Here is a 23,289-nt window from a genome sequence, read left to right on the forward strand (position 1 = left end):
GGGGTGGGGGGGTGGAGAGGGGAAGAGATGGTATGGGGAAACAAAGGAGGAGGCAACAATTTAAATTAAACTAAAGAAAAGAAAAATAAAGGTCTTTTGACATAAAAATTGATTAAAGTTTGATTTAAAACTTCAGACTCAGACAGCTTCATTGGTAATCTCTACCAAACATTTAAAGAAGAAAATAATACCAATTTACACAATCTGTCCCAGAAAATTGAGACAAAGGTTATATTCTAACTCATTCTGTCAGTGTTTGGATTTCCAGGAAATGAAAACTGTAGACCTATATCAGTCATGAACATAGGTACAAATCTTCTGCATAAATTTGGCAAGTTAAGTTATACAAAAAGAATACTCCATGACCAAGTGAAATTTCTCCAAAAATATAGCAGCGAGCTAACAGTTGAAAACTCAATGTAACTGGCCCTATTAACAAACTTTGAAAAATTTTAAATCATTTTAATAGATGTAAAAAGTGATCAAACTTATCATCCATTCCTTGTAACAACTTCCAGGAAACGAGAAATAAAAGGGCATTTTCCCCAACCTAATTATTATTTGAAAAATCTACCAATAACATTATACTTAATGGTAGAAGAATGAATGCTTTTTCTTGAAATCAGGAAAAAGACAAGGACTTTGCCAATTTTATTCATTGTATTACAGGACAATCCAAAACGTATAACAAGGTAAGAAAAAAACTGTACCTAGATTGGAAAAGAATTAGTAAAGGTTGCCTTTATTCAGACAATATGATTGTATATGGAAAAAATCAAGTACAACTCACAAGAAATCTACTGGAATGAGTTTACCAAAGTTGTAAAATACAGAGCAATACAAAAATCATTTGTGTTTCTGTACACTAGCATCAAGCAATCAGAAACTTAGGTTCTTTTGATATTCGTAAAATGATAAATTAAGAATTTCCAGCACACATTGCCTACAACAAACATCCATTTGAAAACCTTCACAAGAGCTAAGGAAAATAAATAAAGAATTACTGCAGGTGGGTCAAGTACAGATATAAGAAAAGATGCACTGAAGAGGGAAGAAAGGATAGCCTTTATTACCATGTCACCCCTTTTCTAGTCCCCAGCCACACAACACACACAGAGATACCCTCTATTTTCAGGAAGGGGAATGAAGCAGGTGCAAAACATTGTCTCAAAACTGGGTTGATCCCAGTAAAACCTACTACCAAATAGGTCTCCATCCTCCAGCCTCACTGGACCCAGGCTTTTGTAAAGTACCAATGCGGTTTTCAAAAACTCAGTATGCTGAAATAAGGATACAGGATGACTCACTGTACATGACACTATGTTGGCCGGGCACTGGTGGCTCCCTCCTGTAATCCTAGCTACTCAGGAGGCTGAGATCTGAGGATCTTGGTTCAAAGCCAGCCCGAGCAGGAAACTCCGTGAGACTCTTATCTCCAATAAACCACTAGAAAACTGGAAGTGGCATTGTAGCTCAAGGGTCCACCTGTAACCCTATTTAAACACTTTGTTTTTTCCCTTCCCCTCAAGCGGTAGAGTGTTCTCCTTGAGCTGAAGAGCTGAGGGGGAGGTGGGGAAGGAAGGGATGGTAGGGGAAAAACAAAGGAGGAGGTAACATGCTCAATAGGAAATGAACTCATTACCTTGCTCATGTAACTGTAACCCCTTTGTACAGTATCTTTACAATAAAAATATATATTTAAAAAAAACACCTCAGGCTTTAGGTCTGCTCTGAATACTCAGTCTCCAGGCCTACCCCCAGAAAGAGTGCTTGCTGTGGCCTTGGGCTCTAATTGTCTCCAGCATCAGTTTAATTTCCACAGCATTAAGCTTCAGACCCATTCCAGAACCAGATCTGTACTCCTAGTGTAAAGCATCAGGTCAGCCCTATGGACAAAGACCTCAGGGCTGCCAAGATTTCCCTGTCCAAGCTTATTTCAGCATCCTCACATACTAGCACTCAGGATCCAGGCCTATTTCAATTGATTCCAGTGTTGGGTTAGGCCCCCATTGACCCAGTATCCAAGAATGCCCCTGTGCAGCTAAGTATCAGAAGAGCTCCTGCAGCCCTAGGACCCTGGCCAGTCCACGTGGATCCAATTTCCTGGCCAATACCCATACTATGCTCTAATACATATTCTATAGACCCAAACTTCAGGCTAAGACCCACATATCCCCATGCTCTAGGCCTGCCCACTCCAGGTAGCAAGAAAGCTCTAGGTATTCAAGACTTCAAATCAGACCCTGTCATCACAAACTCTTGGTGTATTTCAGTAAACTCAGTGGCTAGGCTCATTTAAGTAGATCCAGGTGCCATGATAGGGCCCATGGATCCAGGATACAGTCTTGTCCTTGAGAAATAGGCTCCATGCCTGCCCCAGCACCAAGTCAGAATCCAAGACTATCCCATGGGATTCAGGCATCAAGACCATCACAGCATCTGGATAGCACTTACAGACTCAGACTAATGTGGTTCCTCTGAATTCAAGGTTAGCTACTAGGAACTCAACTGACAAGCCAGACCCAATAGATGCAATCTTTCTCAAAGACCCAGTTTATAGGATCAGTATAGACTGTTCCAGTTGGGGCACTCAAGATTCAATACTATAGATCCAGGCCCAGGCCCTGGCCAGCCTGTCCAACAATTGGAGCAATAACTATATCTGAAAACCATATCAAGCATGGTTTCTAGAATCTCTGGGTGGGCTGACTGGTGAAAGGCCTTTCTAGGTAATGGTGGAAAAACACACCACCAAAACAGAAAAGGTTTTTCTTAGCTGTTCTTGTTTTTAATGTACTATGTGATTTTTTTTGTTTGTTTCTTTCTTTCTTTCTTTCTTTCTTTTTTTGTCGGTCATGGCCTGAACTCTGGGCCTGGGCGCTGTCCCTTGGCTCTTCAGCTCAAGACTAGCGCTCTACCACTTGAGCCACAATGCCACTTCCGGTTTTTTCTGCTTATGTGGTTACTGAGGAATCAAACCCAGGGCCTCAAGTATGCAAGGCAAGCGCTCTACCACTGAGCCACCTTCCCAGCCCATTTTTTTGTTTCTTTTGTATTTTTTCCCCCTATGATATATCCTGTGTTGTTACCATATTTGATTTTGGTACTCTGGTATTGTAAAAACGTTTATTTGAATTAGGGAAGAGAAGGGGAACAGCAGAATAGTGAGACAAAGGACAAGGGGGAACCAATGCAACATCGATACATACAAGACAATATGTTGGAAATAATCTGGACAACTTGGGGTGTTGGGGGGAGGGAAAGTAGGAGAAATTGATGGAAGGAATAACAAGATTGGCAAGAACTGTCCTTATTACCTTACTTATGTAACTGAAACCCCTATATATATCAACTTGACAATTAAAAAAATTAAAAATTAAAAAAACACAATAAAGTAGTAGTAAAATAGCCCAAAGAAATGAGAATTTCAACCCTATTGCACTGTTGGTGGGAATATAAACTAGTACAACCCCTCTGGAGAGCAGTCAGAGGTTCCTCAAAAAACTAAACATAGATCTTCCCTATGATCCAGCCATACTATTCCCGAGCATTTACCCAGAACCTCACAAGCCAGGATACTGTAAAGAAGCTTACATATCCATGCTCATTGATTCAGTATTCATAATAGACAAGTTATGGAAACAGCACAGATGCCCTACAATAGATGAGTGAATCCAAAAAATGTGATACCTATACACAATGGGATTTTACACAGTCATTAGGAAAAATAATATTATGGGACATGGAAGTGAGGTTTGTTTCTTTTAAAAAATAAAGAATAATATATTATTTGCAAGGAAATGGATGGACCTAGAAGAAATCATGTTAAGTGAGGCAAGTCAGGCTCAAAGAGACAAATAGCCCGTGTTTTCTCTCATATGTAGAAGCTAGATCCAAAATACTGTTGGACATGATAAATAATACTAAGCATTAACACAAAGGAGACCAAAGGAGGATATTCTTGGGGGAAGAATACAAAGACACAATGCCTATGTGCCTCTGATTATGCAAAATAATATTTATCAAAATGAACTCCAGGAAATGGAACAAGAGAGTTTTTTCTTTTTTGCTGTTTTTGTTTTCTGTTATTTTTGTGTTGTTTATTCATTTATCTTTGGGAGCATGGGGGGGCACAGAAATGGAGGGAAAAAGGGTGAGCAAATGCAGTAATGGTCCTTCCTAGACACTATGTTGAAAATGAACTATACAACTTGTGGGTGGAGATAGGAGGGAAAAGGTGGGAGAGAAAAAAAAAGAATTGTACTCTTTATTTGACTTACATAACTGTAACCCCCTCTGTACATCATCTTTATAATAACAATAAAAATTAAAATAAAAAAATTTACAATTTCTACCAGGATGCAAAGGCACAGGGTTATATTCCCAGCACTGAGGTATGAGGATCTCTTGAGCTTAGGAATTTTGAGGGTAGCCTGAGTGACAAGAGACTACTCCATCTAAAACAAATGAAAGAAATGAGGATCTGTAAACTGCCTTTAAAACAATAACATTTTTAAGGAAGCATAGTGAACTTCAAAAAGGTAAACAATTTAACAAAATTAGGAAAGTAATAAAAAACAAAATGAGAAATTGAATAGAAATTGAAATAATTGTTTAAAAACAAATAGGAGCCTTGGGATGTAGCTTGTGGTAGAATGTGTGTTAACATACAGATCGAGAGTTCAATCTTCAGTAGGAAAGGAAAAATAAATACAAAAAAAAATAAAAAAAACTCAGGTTGGACGGGGTGGCACATATCTATAATCCCAGCACTAGCACTTAGATGCAAAAGCAGGGGAATTTTAGTTTGATGCCAACCTGTGCTGCAAAGTGAGAACTTGTCTCAAAAAAAAACAAACAACAAAAACTTCCAGAAATTCTAGAACTGGAAAATGCAATAAAGAGCAATGGCAGAACGGATCAACTAGAAAAAAAGAACCTGTAAACCCAAAGACAGGTTATTGGCAATACATAGTCAGAAGAGAGAAAAGAAAAAAAATGAAGCAAGTTTATGAGACTTATGGGGCAAAAGCAAATGTTCAAATTGTAGCAGTAAGAAGACAGATACACAGATGAAAATTTTTGTAAAGATTTGACAGCAGAAAACTCAACAAATCCAGGGAAATATATAAAGACTCAGGTAGAAAAAAGTAACAGATGGCCAAAAAGATTCAATCCAGGTAAGACTATATAATAGACATGATCAAATAATCAAAAAAACTCAAAGTATACTACAAGATTTTGAAAACAGCATAGTACATACAAGTGAATGCTTATAGTCTAGGAGCATACTTATCAGCAAAAATAGTACAGCCTGGGAAGACATACTGAAAATGTTTTATCTGGCCAAACTTTTCTTCAGAAATGAAGGGCCAGTAAAAACTCCCAAATATACCATCACCAGCACCATTACCAAGCCTATCATACCAGAAATAATAAAAGGAATTCTTCAAGCCAAATGGAAAAGATGCTGATAAGTAGCAGGAAACTTTATGCAAGGATAAAATTCAATCAGGTATGGTGGTAATATGCTTGTAATTGCAGCTACTTGGGAGATTGAGATAAGGGGGACTTTTACTTCAAGGCAAGTCCCAGCAAGGTTATCAAGACCCCATATCAAAACCAAATAGCCAAGGTGGCCATAGGTGGTTCACGCTTATAATCCCAGCTACTCATGAGGCTAGGATCTAAGGATAAAGCTTCAAAGACAACTTAGGCAGTAGAAGTCCATGTTAATCACTAAAAAGCCAGAAGAAGAGCTGTATCTCAAGTGGTAGAGCACCACCCTTGAGTGAAAAGACAAAGGGACAGCACCTGGGCCCTGACTTCAAGCCCCACTACTGGCATGAAAAAGTAAAACATGACAAGGTATACATAATAAAACATGTTGCCTTTTTATATGATCAAAGGTGAGTTGTTTACCAACTTACAATAGCGTATCAAGGGCTCCGTTGGAAGAAGAGGAGGGGAGGAACAGTGAGAAAGGGAAGGATCAATAGAGAGGGTGAATAAGTTGAAGTGTTCTATAAGCAAGTATAAAAATAGAACAATGAAGGCTGGTGCTTGTGGCTCATGCCTTTATTCCTAGCTACTCAGGAGGCTGAGATCTGAGGACTTAGGTTCAAAGTCAACCCAGGTACCAAAGTACCCACGAAACTATTTATTCTTGAATTAACCACTGGAAGTGGAGCTGTGGCTCAAAGTGGTAGAGCTTGCCCTAAGCAAAAGAGCTCAGGAACCACACCAAGGCCCTGAGTTCAAGCCCTACAACTGACCAAAAAAGAAAAAAATAGAACAATCAAACCTGCTGGAATCATTTTCAGAAGTGAGGAGAGGGGATGAGGTAGAGCAATGGAGGAGGTGAGTTTGATTAGGGTATATTATATGCATATATGACACAATGAAACCTCCTTTGAACAACAAATATGTGCTAATTAAAATTCTTTAAATTTTCTGCTTTAAGTATAAGATGTTTAAACTAAGCCTCATGGTAGACAAAAGACAAACTATATAATTAATATACAAAAGATAAAAAAATAAGTAGTCAAAACATACTAGTACAGAATATCACCTAATCACAATGGAAGACAGGAAGAGAGGGGAAAAGGAGCAAAAGATCTCCAAAAGAACAAAAGAAGAGTCAACAAAATGTTAGTTATAAGTCTTTACATACCCACTATTATCTTGAATGTAAATGGCTTAAATTCTATAATAAAAAGATGTAGGGTGGTGAACAAATGGAGTAAAAAAGGATTACATGCTGTCTATAAGAGACACATTTTACCTTTAAGGACTCACAGACAGATGGAAAAAGACATCTTAATGTAAATGGACGACAAAATAGAGCAGCAGTAGCTGTACTTGTACCAGAAAAAAAGAGTTTAAGTCAAAACTGTAAAAGAAAAAAAGGACAAAGACCATTGTATAATAACAAAAGTGTAAAATGATTTAAAAAATTAAAATGCATATGCATCCAGTATTGAAACACCCCAGTAACAAGAATATATTGCAAATATGGACCTAAAGGTAGATAGAGACTTAATATAAAAGCCGTAGGGGTCTTCAATATTCTACTTCAACAGTGGGCTGATTATCCAGGTAGATAACAGGAGAACTTCTGATCTACAGTTCAGATCAAATTGAGCTGACAAACATGTAGAGAACAATCCATCTGATGGCAAGAGAATACAAATTCTCCTCAAGTATACATGGCACATTCTCCAGGACAGACATGTGTTAAGGGCTAGAAACCAGACTTGAAAAGTTTAGTAAGACTCTCTTCCCAAGCAAACTGGGAGTGATGGTGCATGCTTGTGATACCAGCAATTGAGGGGGTATAGGTAGGAGGACTGCAGTTTGAAGCCAGCCCCCAGCAAAAAGCATGAAACTCTGAGAAATATCTAAGGCAAAAAAGCACTGGAAACATGAAATAAGTGGTAGAACATCTGCCTAGCAAGCACAAGACCATAATTATGTACTGCCCAACAATGCATTAAGACAGAAAATAAGTATTAATGAATTTAATGTTTGAAGGCATATCAAGTGTTTTTCCAAAACATAATAATATAAAGCTAGAAATTAACAAAATGAAGAGCTTTAGAAATCTTTCAAATATGTAGAAATTAAACAGCATGCACCTGAATAACCCAGAAGACAAAGAACAAATTAAAGGAGGAATTTAAAAATAACTGGTGATAAATGAAAATGAAAACACAACATACCAAAACCTAGAGTGTTCAGTAAAGGCAGTTCTAAGAGAGAAGTTTATATGAATAAATATCTACATCAAAAGGGGACTGAAGTTGTAGCTCAAGTAGAAGAGCTCTTACCTAACAAGGGAGAATTCTTGAGTTTAAGCCCCAATACTGAACCCCCCCAAAAAAATATCCAAACATGAAAAGCCAGGTGTAGTGCTATAAGCCTGGAATTCTACTACTCTGGAAACTGAGGTAGGAGTGTCAGAAGTTTAAGGCCTGTCTGGCTACATGAAGAGTTCTAGATCATCCTGGGCAACATAGTATCTCACCAAAAGAAGAAAGGATCTCAAATATTATGCCTCAAGAAGCTAGAAAAATAATAAAATAAGCCAAACTTCAGTAGAAGGAAGGACATAATAAAGGTCTAATAAACCAATGTAAGAGACTAGAAATAATAAGTAGGTTTTTTGAAAAAGGCAAACAAAATCAATACATTTTAGCTAGACTAGGAAAAAAAAACAGAGAAGACTCAAATGAGAAGTAAAAGAGAAGACACTATACACTATAATTGATACTACAGAAATCAAAGAATCATAAGCACTACCATGAAAAGTTATATGTCAACACATTGGATTACTTAGAAAAAAACTAACAAATTCTTAAGATTCTACTCACTGATTCATGAAGAAATAAAAAATCTGAACAAATAATGAGTAAGATGATCAAACAATTTCCTGACATCTTAGGATCTCCTGGCTTTGCTACTAAATTCTATGAAATATTTAAAGAAATAACACCAACCTCTTTCAAATTGTTCCAAAAATGAAGAGATGGAACACTTCCAAACTTATTTTACAAGGTCAGCATTACCAAGATCAAAGCCAGATAAACAACATTACAAGAAAATAAAATTACAGACCAATAACTCTGATCAACATAATACAGGCACATGTCTAGCTACTCAGAAGGCTAAGATTTGAGGGTCAAGGTTTGAAGCCAGCCTAGGCAGGAAAATTCATGAGTCTCTTATCTCCAATTAAACATCACCAAAACGCCGAAAGCAGAGCTGTGGCTAAAGTGGTAGAGCACTAGCCTTGAGCAAAGAAACTCAGAGACAGTGCCCAGGCCCTGAGTACAAGTTCCAAGACTGATATTAAAAAAAAATCAACAAAATACTAAAAAAAAAATTCAAAAGCACATCAACAGATCACTTATCTTGATGAAGTGGGATTTATCCCAGGGATGCAGAGATGGTTTAACTAATATGCCAATCCACAAATGTAATGTGTCAAACAGAATGAAGGGTAAAAACCATAACATTTTAGTTACAAAAAATATTCACAAACATTCAATATTCTTTCATGACAAAAACGTTCAACAAATTAAATATAGAAGAAATGCATATCAACACAACAAAGGACAAGGATGACAAGCTATTTTCTGTTACCCATAACAAAAGCTGAGGTTAGTACTTAAGAAAGTAAAGAAATTTATTTGGCTCACAATTCTGAAGGTGTAAGAGCTCTGATGAGGACTTTATGGGAAATGTTAACATAGTGGAAGCATATGTAAGAGAATGATACCACATGCAAGACAAGAAGCCTTACAGCTATTGGGGTCCCAGGAAAACTACATTAATCTCCTTCAAGGGCATATCCGTAACGACTCAATGACCTCTCACTAGACCCCATCCCAAAGGTTCCACGATTTATTGTTTTTTTAATTATTTTTATTGTTATAAAGGTGATATGCAGAGGGGTTATAGTTATAAGTCAAATAAAGAGTACATTTGTTTTTGGACAATGTCATCTCTTCCCTTACTCTCTCTGTTTTCCCTCCTGTCCCCCTGTATAGTTCATTTTCAACATAGTGTTCATTAAGTACCATTGATGGCATTTGTTCACCTTTTGTCCCTCCATTTCTGTGGCTCCTCCTTACACTCCCAAAGACACATGCACGAATAAACAGAACAAGAAAAAAGGAAAAGAAAAGAAAACAGCAAAAAAGAAATAAATCCTCATTTCCATTCCCTGGAGTTAATTTCGATAAACATTATTTTATATGATCAGAGGCACGTAGGCATTGCACCTTTGTGATCCTCTCCTAATAATATCCTCCTTTAGTCTCATTATATATGAGTGCCTAAAGAACTGTATAATTTCTTATGTCCCAATATTTTGGATCTAGCTTCCCCATATTAGAGAATATATGTGCTGTTTGTCTCTCTGAGCTTGGTTTACCTCACTTAACAAAGTCCATTCATTTCCTTGCAAATAACATATTATTCTTTCTAATGGCCATGTAAAATTCCATTGTATATGGTACCACATTTTTGATCCACACATCTATTGCAGGGCATCTGGTTGTTTCCACAACTTGGCTGTTGTGAATGGTGCAGCAATGAACATGGATGTGCAAGTGTCTTTATGGTATCCTGGTTTGTGATGTTCTGGGTAGATAACCAAGAGTTGTATGGCTGGGTCCTAGGGAAGATCGATGTTTAGTTTTTTGAGAAATCTCCAGACTGCTGTTGAGAGTGTACATTTCCCGCAACGGTGCAACAGGGTTCCTTCATCCCCACATCCATGCCAACATTGTGAATTCGAACAACAACAAATATGTTGGCCAACCTAACTGGGGAGAGATGGCATCTCAGATTTGTTTTCATTTGCTTTTCCTTTATAACCAGGGATGATGAGCATTTCCTCATACACACACACACACACACACACACACACACACACACACATACATACATACATATATAAATTGCCATTCTAACCTCTTCTTCTGAGAATTCTCTTCTTAACTCCTTTTCCCATTAGTATTTGGTTTATTAGCTTTGGGAGGTGTTAGTTTCTTAAGCCCCTGTGTATTTTGGATATGAGGCCTTTGTGGGATGTATTGCTGGTAAAAATCTTCTCCCAGTGTGTTTGATGCCTTTCTAGTTTAAAAACAATGATCTTTGTTGTACAGAAACTTTCTATTTTTCTGTAATCCCATTTGTCAAGTCTCTCTTATCTGTTGGGCCCCTGGGACTCTTCAAAAAGTTTCTCCCTATGTCTATCAATTCTAGTGTTTTTCCTATTCCCTCTTGCAGTAATTTCAAAGTTATGGGTCTGAGACTGAGGTCTTTGATCCACTTTAAGTTGATATTTATGCATTGTGACAACCGGGGATCAACTTTTAGTTTTCTGCATATGGATGCTCAGTTTTCCCAACACTGATTATTGAAGAGGCTATCTGTTTTCCACTGTGTGTCTTCGGTTCCCTTATCAAATATCAGATAACTGTAAGTATATAGTTTTATTTTCAGGTCTTCTAGTCTGTTCTATTGATCTTTGGATCTATTTTTGTTGCCAATAGCAAGCTGCTTTTTGTTATTATAGCTCTATAGAAGAGCTTGAAGTCTGGGAATTGGTTTCCCCATTTCTTAACATTGCCATGCTAGGATCATATCTTCCAGTAAATGATCCATTAGGGCATAAACCACATCCACTAGAGCAATACCCAACAGTGAAAAGTGGAAAGCTTTCCCTCTAATGTTCTATTCAACATTGTACTGGGAGTCCTAGCCAGAGCAATTAGGCATGAAAAAGGCAAACAAGTTGGAAAGGAAGAAGTTAAACTGTTTGTTAGCAGATGACATAAAATGGTAACAGTTAACTGGGGGAGAAATAGAAAGCTTAAGCTGCTGTATTATAATATAAAATAATTTTATTTAATATTATATTAAAGAAATAATAATAGGGAATCTATTTTTGCCACTTCTGCTAGCAAAAATGTTTAAGTTTGAAGTTCTTTCATTATTAAATGTATGAGATCAAATAAAACAAACACCCAGGAATCTCTAATGCAAAATTGAAGATGGACATGACAGGACTATTGATCTCAGTTCCAGAGCTGGCTCCAAGTCACTATTTCTTAATTGTTTTACAGGTCTGTCTTACTATTTTCACTGAGAATAAGTTACATATTTCTTTCAGAATGAATAACAGAACCTCATAAACATAGTAACTGTTCATAATAGATGCTTAGTTTGATTGGTGTAAGTTCTGTTTGGATGTATTAATTCAAGCTTCTCTACTTCCTTCATAAGTGACAACCAGTCTGGAATTCAAACTACTTCAACTACCTTGAGGGCTGAAAGCATTAATATCGGAGCACAGGCATATCTGTAACTAAGAATCCATTTGCGTGTGCAGACACACTAGCTAGGAAATTTGATGGGAAGATACTGTACTTTGTGGAGAAAAAAATCCATTTTAGACCAAATATTTTATCAATAGCCTTGAAAATAAGTGCAAAGGTATGCTGAAGACCTTCATTTCCTGAGAATGTTTACTATATATTTCAGTGCTGGGAATGGACTCAGACATTCTAGGCAACTGTTCTACAATCCCAACCTTCTCAGGGAAGTTCTTCATTGACACTAGTTTTCATTATAATCTCCCCTCCCAACAGAAAACAGAGAAAAATACACAGTGACAAGGCCTTTCACCAATTCTTATCCCGTATTAGATTCCCTAGATAGGTATGCACTTTTACATAAAATTCCACGGGATTTTTTACATTATTATATCATTTTATTTGAGAAAAATGTAAAATAACATTCAGTTCTATTGCCTTTAAAATGTGGGGATTTTTTTTACTGTGGATAATTTATTCTTTGAGGACTTTTTAGTCTTTTGCATTAACACTAACACATCACTTATTAAAAAACATATATACCTTTGTCAGAGTTGTTCTCTAGAATTGCAATCTTGAATACATAAAACTGAGTGAAAATGTTTGTAGGATCCAATCGTTCAGCCTCTAATACTGCCAGTTTAGCCTGGAAAACAAAACATTGGGTCTACTTTAGAAAAACTATAAAGAAGTTCTTACCATATTTTACTAAGGTCATTAAAATATTCAGAATGGTTAAGAGATACACCAAATGAAAACACAAGACCTTTAATGTTCTGTCCTTAATGTACTTTTCTGTTAAATGACAAAGAAATAGTGAGTTCTGCTTCTGGAAGTAGAGTGAGCTAGCCAGGTTTGAATAGCCTATTTCTGATCTAGACATAAAAGAATGAATGACACAAGTAAAAGGTGTGAATATGATCAAAGTCCTTCATATGCACATATGAAAATAGAATAATGAAACCTATTTACAATGTTTTTTTAAAGGGGGAGATAAAGTAATAGAGGAAGTGAATTCAATCAAATACATTTTATGCATATATGGAAACATCACAATAAAACTTTTTGGTTCAATATAAACTAATAAAAAAAGAGAGAAGCGGGAGAGAGAAAGAGAGAGCGAGAGAGCGAAAGAGAGAGAGAGAGAGAGAGAGAGAGAGGGAGAGTGTTCCTCCTTTTGGAAATAATCAAAAACTCTGGAAAAACTCTTTTCTCAGAAAAACAGTAATTGAGAAGAATTACCAAGCCAAACTAAGGCAAAGTGAGGTCTCAGAGAAGCAAGTAGCTACTTTTTATCTGGTGGGTGACTGAAAATCCAGGCAAATGTGAATTGTTGGTTTGACAAACCTTATTAAGTAAATATATATTTATATACATACATACATACATACGCCCCATGGGATCACATTGTTTGATTACAGCTAAATCAAAAGTAAACCTGCTCTGACCAAGGAGATTTTTAAAAAGCTACCTTGATACTAATTGAAAACAGCACAGGAGGTAAGGGAAAAATAATCCCTGAAGTATAACACATTTATTTACAGACACAAATTACTATATGTATGAAGGGGGGATTTCAAAAGCCTTAGTGCTGTGGATTTTTTCCACATAGAAGCAAAGAGATATCCGTTTGGGGTGAAGACATCTTCATGTTAGGCTCTAAAATATTTCATTAAATAATTTTTCAAGAATGATGAGTTGTATACATTAAAAAAATAACACAAGCACCCTTTGAGAAAGAATTGTCAGAAATAAGAAATATCAGAAACAGATCCTCAAGATACAACTGTGGGAATAAAAATATTTATAAGCTGGACTCCAGTGGCTCATGCCTGTAATCCTACACACTCAGGAGACTGAGATCTGAGGATCCAGTTTGAAGCCAGCCTTGGTAGAAAAGTACATGAGTCTCTTATCTCCAATTAAACACCAAAAAAGTACAAGTGGCGCTGTGGCTCAAGTAGCAGAGTGCTAGCCTTGAGCACAAATGTAAAAGGGCAGCAACCAGGCCCTGAGTTCAAGTACCAGGACCAGCACACAAAACGATATTGATGAAACACCCATGCTTTCAAAGTTTAAAGAAATAAAAGATACTTAAAAATCAAGTAGGTAAGTTTGATTCACAGGGGAACATACTGATTCATTTATTGTGATGCTTCCAGTTGCTAGCCTTTCTGAGTTCTAGCCCCAGTAACAGCACATACACAAAAGTTGTTGCCCCTCATTCCAACACTGTATTACAGATATGCTTTAACAAGAGCAGAACAAAGAACAATTGCTACTTTACTCCTACATATTCTATAGTCAACCATCAGTATCTGTAGGATACTGGTTTCAGAGTCCTACCTCTGGGCAGATACCAAATCTATAGATGCTCAATTCCTTTATTTGCATATAATCTACACACAGTCACCTATATACTCAAATTACCTCTAGATTATTTATAATACCTAATACAATGTAAATGCTGTATAAATAGTTATTGTATTGTAGGGAAAGTAATGACAAGAAAAACAACTGTATGATCAGCTACGCATTTCAAATCCATAGTTGGTTGTATCCACAGATGAGGAATCCATGGATATGGATGTCCAACTGTATTTCTATTGATTCAATCTAATTTGAGTGAACTTAGTATTATTAGCTTTTATTGAGCTCAGAGTCAACAAGAAGCCCCAAGTCTTTCTCATGTGCTTCTGTTAAACTATATTGCATCCATTTTCCTCTAATACAGAATGTTTTATTGTTGCCCACTGGTCTTCATTTTGTTAGAATGAGCTCATTATTTCAGCATATTAAGGTTCCTTCAGATCTGACTTTGTCTTCTAATTTATCAGTTACTCTTTTCAGCTTCAGATCACATGTACCTTCCAACAATATTTACAAATACACCTTACTTTCATATTCCACATGGTATAGATCACATTAAATACCTGATTGTAAGTTGTGCTTTATTACCTTCTAATTATTTTGTACATATAACTCTTGCTTCTGCATTAATACTTTAAACACAGCTATAGAAGACAGCAAGCCTTGTTACTTAAGTATTCTATAGTATGAGGCATATATTTGGCACCTAAATAATTGTTCAACTGTCTTGCAACCTCAATTAGGACTTTTTTTCTTTACCTCAAATGAGCCACAATGAACCATTTTCTTAAAGTGCTTTCTTTTATATCCACGCATCCACGCAAACAAATTTGTGGGGAAGGCATTACAAATAACTTCAAAATCAATGAGCTAATCAAGTACAAGCAGAAGCCACAGTGCCATCTAGTGAGTATCACTAGATTACATGTACTCACTTCCAATCCTAAATGGAAAAGCATGATTGCCAAACCTTTATATAGTGAATACAGCAGTATATAACCAGCACGTTACATTAGATACACATTCTATAAATAGTCTTACCTCTGTAGTTGTTGCAAATCTTATAGCCATTCTATGGTTTGAAACTGTGTTTTGGTTTTATCAATCAATTGTAGAAGTAAAATCCACATACCTAAACTTCAGTTGCAAGATGAGAATGGCATTTCTGCATCCATTCATGCATAAGCATTACTGTTAACTTACACAGATCATCACCAAAACAGTTCTTTATCCATTTGTCAATTGATAACATTAAGGTTTTATTATGATGAGCAGCAAAGTCTTACAATAACAAGCTGTATGAATTGTTTCTATATTTAAAACTTAAGCTCATTTGTTTTATTCTTAAGTTTATCTAGCCCCAAACTTGCATATATGAAACACTTAAAAATATCAAAAATAGGGGCTGGGAAGGTGGCTCAGTGGTAGAGCGCTTGCCTTGCATGCCTGCGGCCCTGGGTTCTATTCCTTAGCACCACATAAGCAGAAAAAGCCAGAAGTGGCGCTGTGGCTCAAGTGGTAGAGCGCTAGCCTTGAGCTGAAGAGCTGAGGGACAGAGCCCAGGCCCAGAGTTCAGGCTCCATGACTGGACCCCCCCAAAAAAATTATCAAAAATAATATAACAAAATTGGGATACTGGACTTAAGGTCCTATAAACTCCCCAAAGGCAGAGTCAATATCTATAAAATTACATTTGTTTTGGTACTTGATAATCAAATTTAAGGACTCACATATGCAAAGCACACACTCTATCACTGAGCTATAACCCCAGCACTCTATTGCTTAATATTGTCTCATTAAAAGCACTGAAGATACCTCAACAGATAATGGCAATTTAAACATTTGTTCTTAAATAGCTTAGGGAGCAATCCAAAGTAATTACCTATACTTAGTATTGTTATCACAAAGTGATATTACCAAATGTGTGAGCTAATGGATTTGTAACCTAATCTAACAAAAGTGTAAAAAAAAAAAAGAATGGAGAAAAAGAAAAAAAACCCAAAAGTGTAGAGGAGACTGTTCTTCAAATTCTCTGATTCACCTAAATTAATTTCTGATGTTTGATGCAGCATTTCATTTTAAGAAAAATCTAATACAATGTTTCTCCTTCCAAATAGAATGGAGTTGAGCTGCTTCAAAGGACAGACAAATTGCAGATGGAAGTACATAACTCTGTTTAACCAATCACATATTCCTTTCAGAATATAGTGTAAAAATAAATAACAGAATTAATAGTCTTTCAAATTCTCTCTTCTTTGGGGAGTTCCACTTAACTGTTTACAGTGCACAAACAAAAAAAGGTCAATTTGACCTTGTTCTGTATGAAGAACCTCTCAGACATCCGAATCAGCTAAGTCACAGCACTGTATCTATCTCTCTGTCACTGCACTGCATGTAAGAACATCTGCTGACTCTGAAAACAGATAAATCAAATGACCTTATGAAAGTCTCTTAAATTCAGGTAACAGGAAGCCACGTTCCTCTGTAGCTTGGCCACATCCAGATCCGTTTTTTGAAATCCATAAAACTTCAGAGAGTAACAGTACCAGTTTAGGGCATCAGCAAAAACTTTTACCTAAAATTTAAGAAGAAGCATCAAAATCACAGAAATATCTTTACATTTCACCCTCATTCTCCCCAATTCACTTCTACAAACAAAATATGGCATTGGTTCTATTTTTAGGCAACCAAAACAAATACCCTTTCTATTGAATTCTAAGGGTTTTATTCTCATTTTTCCTACCAATTATAAGCTTCAAGGACTAGAGATATACCTCAATGGTAGTTCACATACTTAGCATGCACAAGTCCCTAGGTTCAAAACATAACACTAAAAAGGAAACAAGAAAGATACTTTTCACACAGGATGAAGAGTTGAAGGGGGTAGTAAACCACCCCAGAAAACTCAACATTCAGTTTTAAGTCACTGAAAGTGGAAAACTGTTTGTATAGCCACCTAATAAAAAATGTAATGAATCAATAGTGACTAAAATTTTCAAAATAAACATCCATAAATCAATATAGGTATTTTAATTTTTCCATGATCCTTTTAAATTTTATCCTTTTGCATATTTACATGGTTGTCATTACTGTTTTATAGAATTTCACGTTCTATTCTTTTCATTTAATTGTATCTTGTACATGTTCTTCAGTGTTGTTATATGGTTTTCACAGTTACTAATTTTAAGCTACACATATGTTTGATCGAATTAATATATCATGATTTTCTTATTTTCATGATGTTGGACATGTACTGAATTTCCAGGTTTCCCACTATTAGTATGAATGGTGGTTTATTTTGTATGAATTTTTCAGTTCCTTTAAAATTTAAATGGTAAAAAGCTACTGGGGAAAAATAGCCAGGATATCCAGAAAAACAAAAGATGCATGTTTTCTCTCATACATGGAAGCCAGAATTAATTTAGAAATATATAAGTAAATACATTGGGTGGTATCCAAGTGTACACAAATGCATTAGCCAATATATGGTAGATTCAGGGTAGAACTTAGTGTAATTTCTTAGAAAAGCTAACTCATAGTCCAACAACAAAATAAACACCAGGAATGAGGTACTCAAAAAAGAGGTGTGTGGGGAGGGACAGAGCAATCATAAAATTCAATGCATATCCTACAAGATTAAGAAAATTGAGGGAAGGGGTACAACTGGAAAGAATGATGAAAGGGGGGACATTGATCAAGACGCATTATATTCATAAACTGCTTTGTTGAGTGGCAAGTCTTTTATACAACTACTAAGATAATAAAAATATATTCCAAAAAGAAATAGCTTGGATAATTTTTAATATAAGGAAGCTGAGCTTCATATTTTCACATTTAGAACAGGAATCAATTGGACCTTCATGAAATCAAATGTCCTTTTCAAGGTAGACAACACACTGTCTTTAACTATTTACACGTAAGATTACATTCTTCTTCAGAGTTGAATGTGAAAGTTGAAAAACTCTTTCAATAAGATTGGAAAATCAGTGGTAATAAAAAGAATTCATAGGAGGAAATGAATGCTGAAGTAATTGTTCACCTTCTCAGTATAGAAATAAAGGCCCTCTAAAAGAGAAAACAAAGAATATTATTTTATAGCAGGGGTGAGGAACACCTGGCTCAAGGGTTTTATTTGGCTTAGCCTTGCCAAGGAGCTTTTGTCATAGCAACATAAACTGACATTAAGCCAATCATACTGACAATGTATACTTTCAAGGACAAGCAAGAAACATCACATAAAACAGACAGGACACATATGACTACATGAAAGGACAGGCATTATACTTCTCATAGGCTGCCAATGACACATCACTTGTATTGTGGGGAGTCAGAGGATAGTCAGTGTTCCAAGTAGAACAGGAGTATACATATTATAGAAGTGTTAACACACTGCAGCAAAACTATAGTGATGCAGTAATGATGAGATGAGATGGTTTGAGACCTTGCCTTTGATGACTGATGATATTGTCAACTTGCTTGCCAATACAGATGATAACACCAATCCGACCTTTATCCACATGTCCAAGATCAACAATCCTTGCAGAAAGTGAAGCTCAGATGAAGATTAAGGAAATTATAGTACATAGAGATCTCACCAGTCGATGGATATTAAATATGTTTCAAATCCAATATGTAAGATTAGAACAGTGGAAAGTAATCAAGTCACTGATAGCATACACTGGATAGCTATTAACACTTAAGTGGTGTGCCATCATACAAATAACATTAAAAAAGATTGATGCAGAGTGCTGATCTTTCAAAGACAAAAGGGACAAATTATTATTTTGTTGTTGAAGTCAAAGGCAAACCTGTGTGCTTAAGTTTTTGGTGATATGTTAATTAATTTTTTAAAAGCCAATCTGAAGTGACATTACAGGTCAAAACATGTAAAACTCAATGAATTGGGAAGCCAAACTATCAGGATAAAATCAGTGTTCAAAGCTTTGTGATTCTAAAGCTGAGTTCAGAATCACAAGAAGCCACTTTCCCTAGGCCTCCCTGTGACAGACTCAATGTCATTCAGATGATTTAAGTAGCTGAGGTTTCACATAGAGGCAGAGTTTGTGAAAGAGTTCATTGAAAGATTCTACAGGTTATTCCCAATTTTTCTCCCTGACTTGTGATGAAACAATGGACATAACCAACCAGTATGGTCCAACTGGCTGTTTTCAACCAATATAGTCCAACCAGCTGTTTTCAATCATGGGACTTTGATGCCCATGCCTACCACTACAAGAAGTGGGGATTTGTTTGAGAGATGTTTCATCAGTGAAAAGACTTAATCTGGGCACTGGTGGCTCATGCTTTTCAAATCCTAGCTACTCAGGACACTGAGATATGAAGGCAGAGGTTCATAGCCAACCTGCCCAGACAAATTGTAGAGACTATTGTCTCCAATTAACCAGCAAAATGTTGAAAGTGGAATCATGTCGAGCCTTGAACAAAAAAAGCCAAAAAAGGTAAAGGACCTACGTGCAAGCCAGGTATCAGAAAAAAAAATCTAGCTCACAAAAAGGGTTAACTTCCTTTGTCAAGAAAGAACTGAATAATCTCAATTCTGATCCAAGTGACTTAATTATAGCCACGCATTTTATACCAAGAAAGTCTGTACACAGTAGTTGAAGCTAAAACTGTGATGTCAATAGTAGTGTTATATATAAATTTTTTTCAAAGTAGAGGGTTTAATAGCTGCCTGTTTAAAGAGTTACTGAGGGAGCTTGAGTCTTGAATTCATTGATCTTGTATGTCACTGTGAAGTACAGTGATTGAGTCACAGAAACAATGCTCATGAGGTTTTACAAACTGTGGATGATGTCAGTGGATGGACTCAATGATATGGAGAGCATTACAAAGTTGCCTCCTGGATCTGAATATCAAGCTGCACCAAGCAGTTTCTCATTTCCATGAATAAAACTCTATTAATGAATATAGTTTCAATGTTGGTGATTAAACATAATTCTTTCCCATGGATCCACATTTCCATTTGGTATCAGTTGTACTCTAGGTAGGTCATGTAAGTGGAACAACACTGTATCTGTCTTTTTGTGACTGGCTCATTATTATTCTTTCTAATATTTTTAAATAGTTGCTCCTGGATTTAGGTAACTACATTCCATGTGTGTTTGACAGTACTCTACTGAACACTAGAAGAGGACCTTCTGAAATCTGGGGCTCCATTTCTCCATGCTATGCACTCTCCTGTAGAACTCTGTCCTATGAACTCTAGGTCTTGGTGCCTTCAGGCTCTCAGCTCCATCTACTCAAATCAGGATGCCTGATGGGCTGCAGTTTAGTCTCCCGCCCCAGCCATCTATAGGCTGAAAATTCATGACAGTAAGCCATGCAATTGTAGTGCTCAACTTATTGCTAATCTCCTAGGGATCATTCTTTATTGCCTGATGACCAGTGTTATCAGAACTACTTTTTCATGTAATCTGTCTTGTATTTTTGGGAAGAGGGTTGGCTCAAGCAGGGACAAAAAACTGATCCTCATTATTATATGTTAATTGGAAATACAAGTATAACATCACTTTATAAAAAGTATATCTCCCTTGATGTGGAGCTGAGGTTCAAGTGATGAATACCAGGCTTAAGCAAAAAGCTAAATAACAGTGCCCAGGCCCTGAGTTCAAACTTCAATATCAACACAAAAAATGAAAATTGAAAAGTATATCCCATTTTATGTTTTTGCACAGACATAAAAAAATTAGAGAAAATGTAGCAAAATTTTAAGAATGACCCAATTGTGATTGTTCTGTGCTTTAAAAAATACTCTTTAGGTTCACATTATTCTGAAAGAAAACTAATAAAGTTTTTGTTCACATCTTTACAGTATACCATGACTTTTTCTGTGTGTGTGCCAACAGAACTCCGTGCCTGGGCAATGTCCCTTAGGTTTTTTTTTTTTCTCAAGTCTGGCAGTCTACCACTTGCACCACAGCTCTGGTTCTGGCTTTTTGCTGATGAAGTCTCATGAAGTTTCCTGCTCAAGCTGGCTTTGAACTGTGATCCTTAGATTTTAGCCTCCTGAGTAGGTAGAATTATGGATATGAGCTACCAGTACCCAGTTTATACTATTACTCTGTGGTGTGTGTGCATGAGAGAGGGGGGGAGGGGAGAGAGAGAGAGAGAGAGAGAGAGAGAGAGAGAGAATGTTGGGTGCTATTCCTGAGCTCTTTTTTCTCAAGGCTAGCACTCTACCACTGAGCCACAGCTCCACTTCAGAGTTATTTTTTGGCGGTTAATTGAAGGTAAAAGTTTCATGGACAGGTTGTGCAAGCTGGCTTTAAGCCATGATCCTCAGATCTCAGCATCCTGAATAGGATTACAAGCATGAGCCACCAGCACCTGGCTATACTGACTTTTAAAAGGGAATAAAACCTCTTTGACTTTCTATATCCTTATGTTAAAACTAAATTACATTCCAGTATCTTAATATCAGTGATGTTATTTCCCTATAAAGTTCTCAACAGGGAGAAATCCTATCTATACTATTTTAAGACATTTTTATAATATCCATTAACACTAAACTGTAACTGCAAGGAATTTGATTATTTTGTTTATGGTGCTGGGGATGGGAACCCAAAGCTTTGCACATCCTAGGCAAAGTACTCTACCACTTGTGCTCTATAATTTTTATATTGAAAACTGCTTTGTTTCTGGCAGAAAAGAAAGAATACACAGATGAAAACAGATTATTCCCAAACCTCAAAACTTCGGGCAGCTTTTCTCCACAGAATGTTGTGTAACCAGCCTAGTAATTCTGTTTTCAGTGGTCTTCCCATTTGGTAACCTGAAGGAAAAAAAGTCCAAAGCTCTGCAAACAAGATTCTAGATCGATTATATTTGAGTGCTATCTATATTCATGCTACATTTAATCTTATAACTATACTTAATCTTTAAGTAATGGCTATATAAATAATCACATTCAGACAGGTTTTCATCATCAATTGTAAGTTTACCACCAAAATTGATTACATAATATAATCAGTGTTCACTAGGTCTTGGTAATTCTCCCATCAGTCTGTGATAGATTTCCAGCCTTGTCTCATTTTAACTTATTTTCCATGTTCTAAATTAGATAATCATCTGATGCTGTAATACAGTTATTTTGAATGAGCAGACAGCAATGCCGGAGATCATTAATAAAAACTGCTTATACTATTATGTACTAAGTAGATCAGCTCAAGTTCACAAGAAAGGCCAATTATACCTTAAAGCCTCTGGAAAATACTTTTCGAGCACGCTTACGGATAAACTTTATTAGATTAAGTCACAACTTATGTCTGATTATTTGTGGTCTAGACATTTACAGTGTAACAATACATTAGCACATTAAGGTAAAATTTAAACTATAATAGAATTCTATACTCCCTTCTCTTTTGCCCCTTTGGCACAAACCATCAATTTCCACAAGTCTTGATTAGAACTGTAAAAAGCTCTAATCCCTTGGCAGAGTCAGAAACCATAGATTGTTCTATGACTTAGTTAAAGATACTCAATTGAGAGTGAACAGTTGCTCAAGGTATCTACTTAAAATATTATGACACATTGATAATATAAATGTGTAATTAGATATAACAATAAAACTTTGTCTAACTAGGATTTTAGGAAAAACATTTTGTAAAAAAAAGTTTTCTAGTTAGCTGTTAGTTTACTTTCCTAAATATAAATATTTTTCATTTAAAAAGTCTAAATTGGGATACAAGGACACATGCACCTCCATGTTTATTGCAGCACTGTTCACAATACCCAGGATATAGAAACAACCCAGATGCCCCACCACAGATGAATGGATCAAAAATTTGTGGTATCTATACACAATGGAATATTATGCAGCCATTAGAAACAACAAAATAATGGCATTTGCAGAGAAATGGATGGAACTAGAAGAAATCATGTTGAGCAAGGTAAGCCAAGAGCAAAGAGACAAACATCACATGGCCTCCCTGATAAGTGGATGTTAAATCCAAAGTGTAAGGTGATACGACAAAGTTAACAAGACTTGAGAAACAAAGGACCTCCACTCATCTGG

At 36.3% G+C, this 23,289-nt stretch overlaps 1 protein-coding gene across 1 annotated transcript in view; it reads right to left on the reverse strand.

Annotated features, from left to right (window-relative positions):
- Tex11 (testis expressed 11) overlaps window positions 1-23,289 on the reverse strand; it is a 211,350-nt gene that overhangs the window by 109,899 nt on the left and 78,162 nt on the right. Inside the window, exons 14-16 of the mRNA XM_013031614.1 lie at window positions 21,962-22,047; window positions 16,693-16,830; window positions 12,429-12,531 (exon numbers count right to left, since the gene is read on the reverse strand). Of these exons, the coding sequence (XP_012887068.1) occupies window positions 12,429-12,531; window positions 16,693-16,830; window positions 21,962-22,047 (327 nt within the window). The remainder of the gene's footprint in view (window positions 1-12,428; window positions 12,532-16,692; window positions 16,831-21,961; window positions 22,048-23,289) is intronic.

Source organism: Dipodomys ordii, unplaced genomic scaffold, assembly GCF_000151885.1.
Source record: "Dipodomys ordii isolate 6190 unplaced genomic scaffold, Dord_2.0 Scaffold142, whole genome shotgun sequence".
In the NCBI taxonomy this organism is placed as follows: domain Eukaryota; kingdom Metazoa; phylum Chordata; class Mammalia; order Rodentia; family Heteromyidae; genus Dipodomys; species Dipodomys ordii.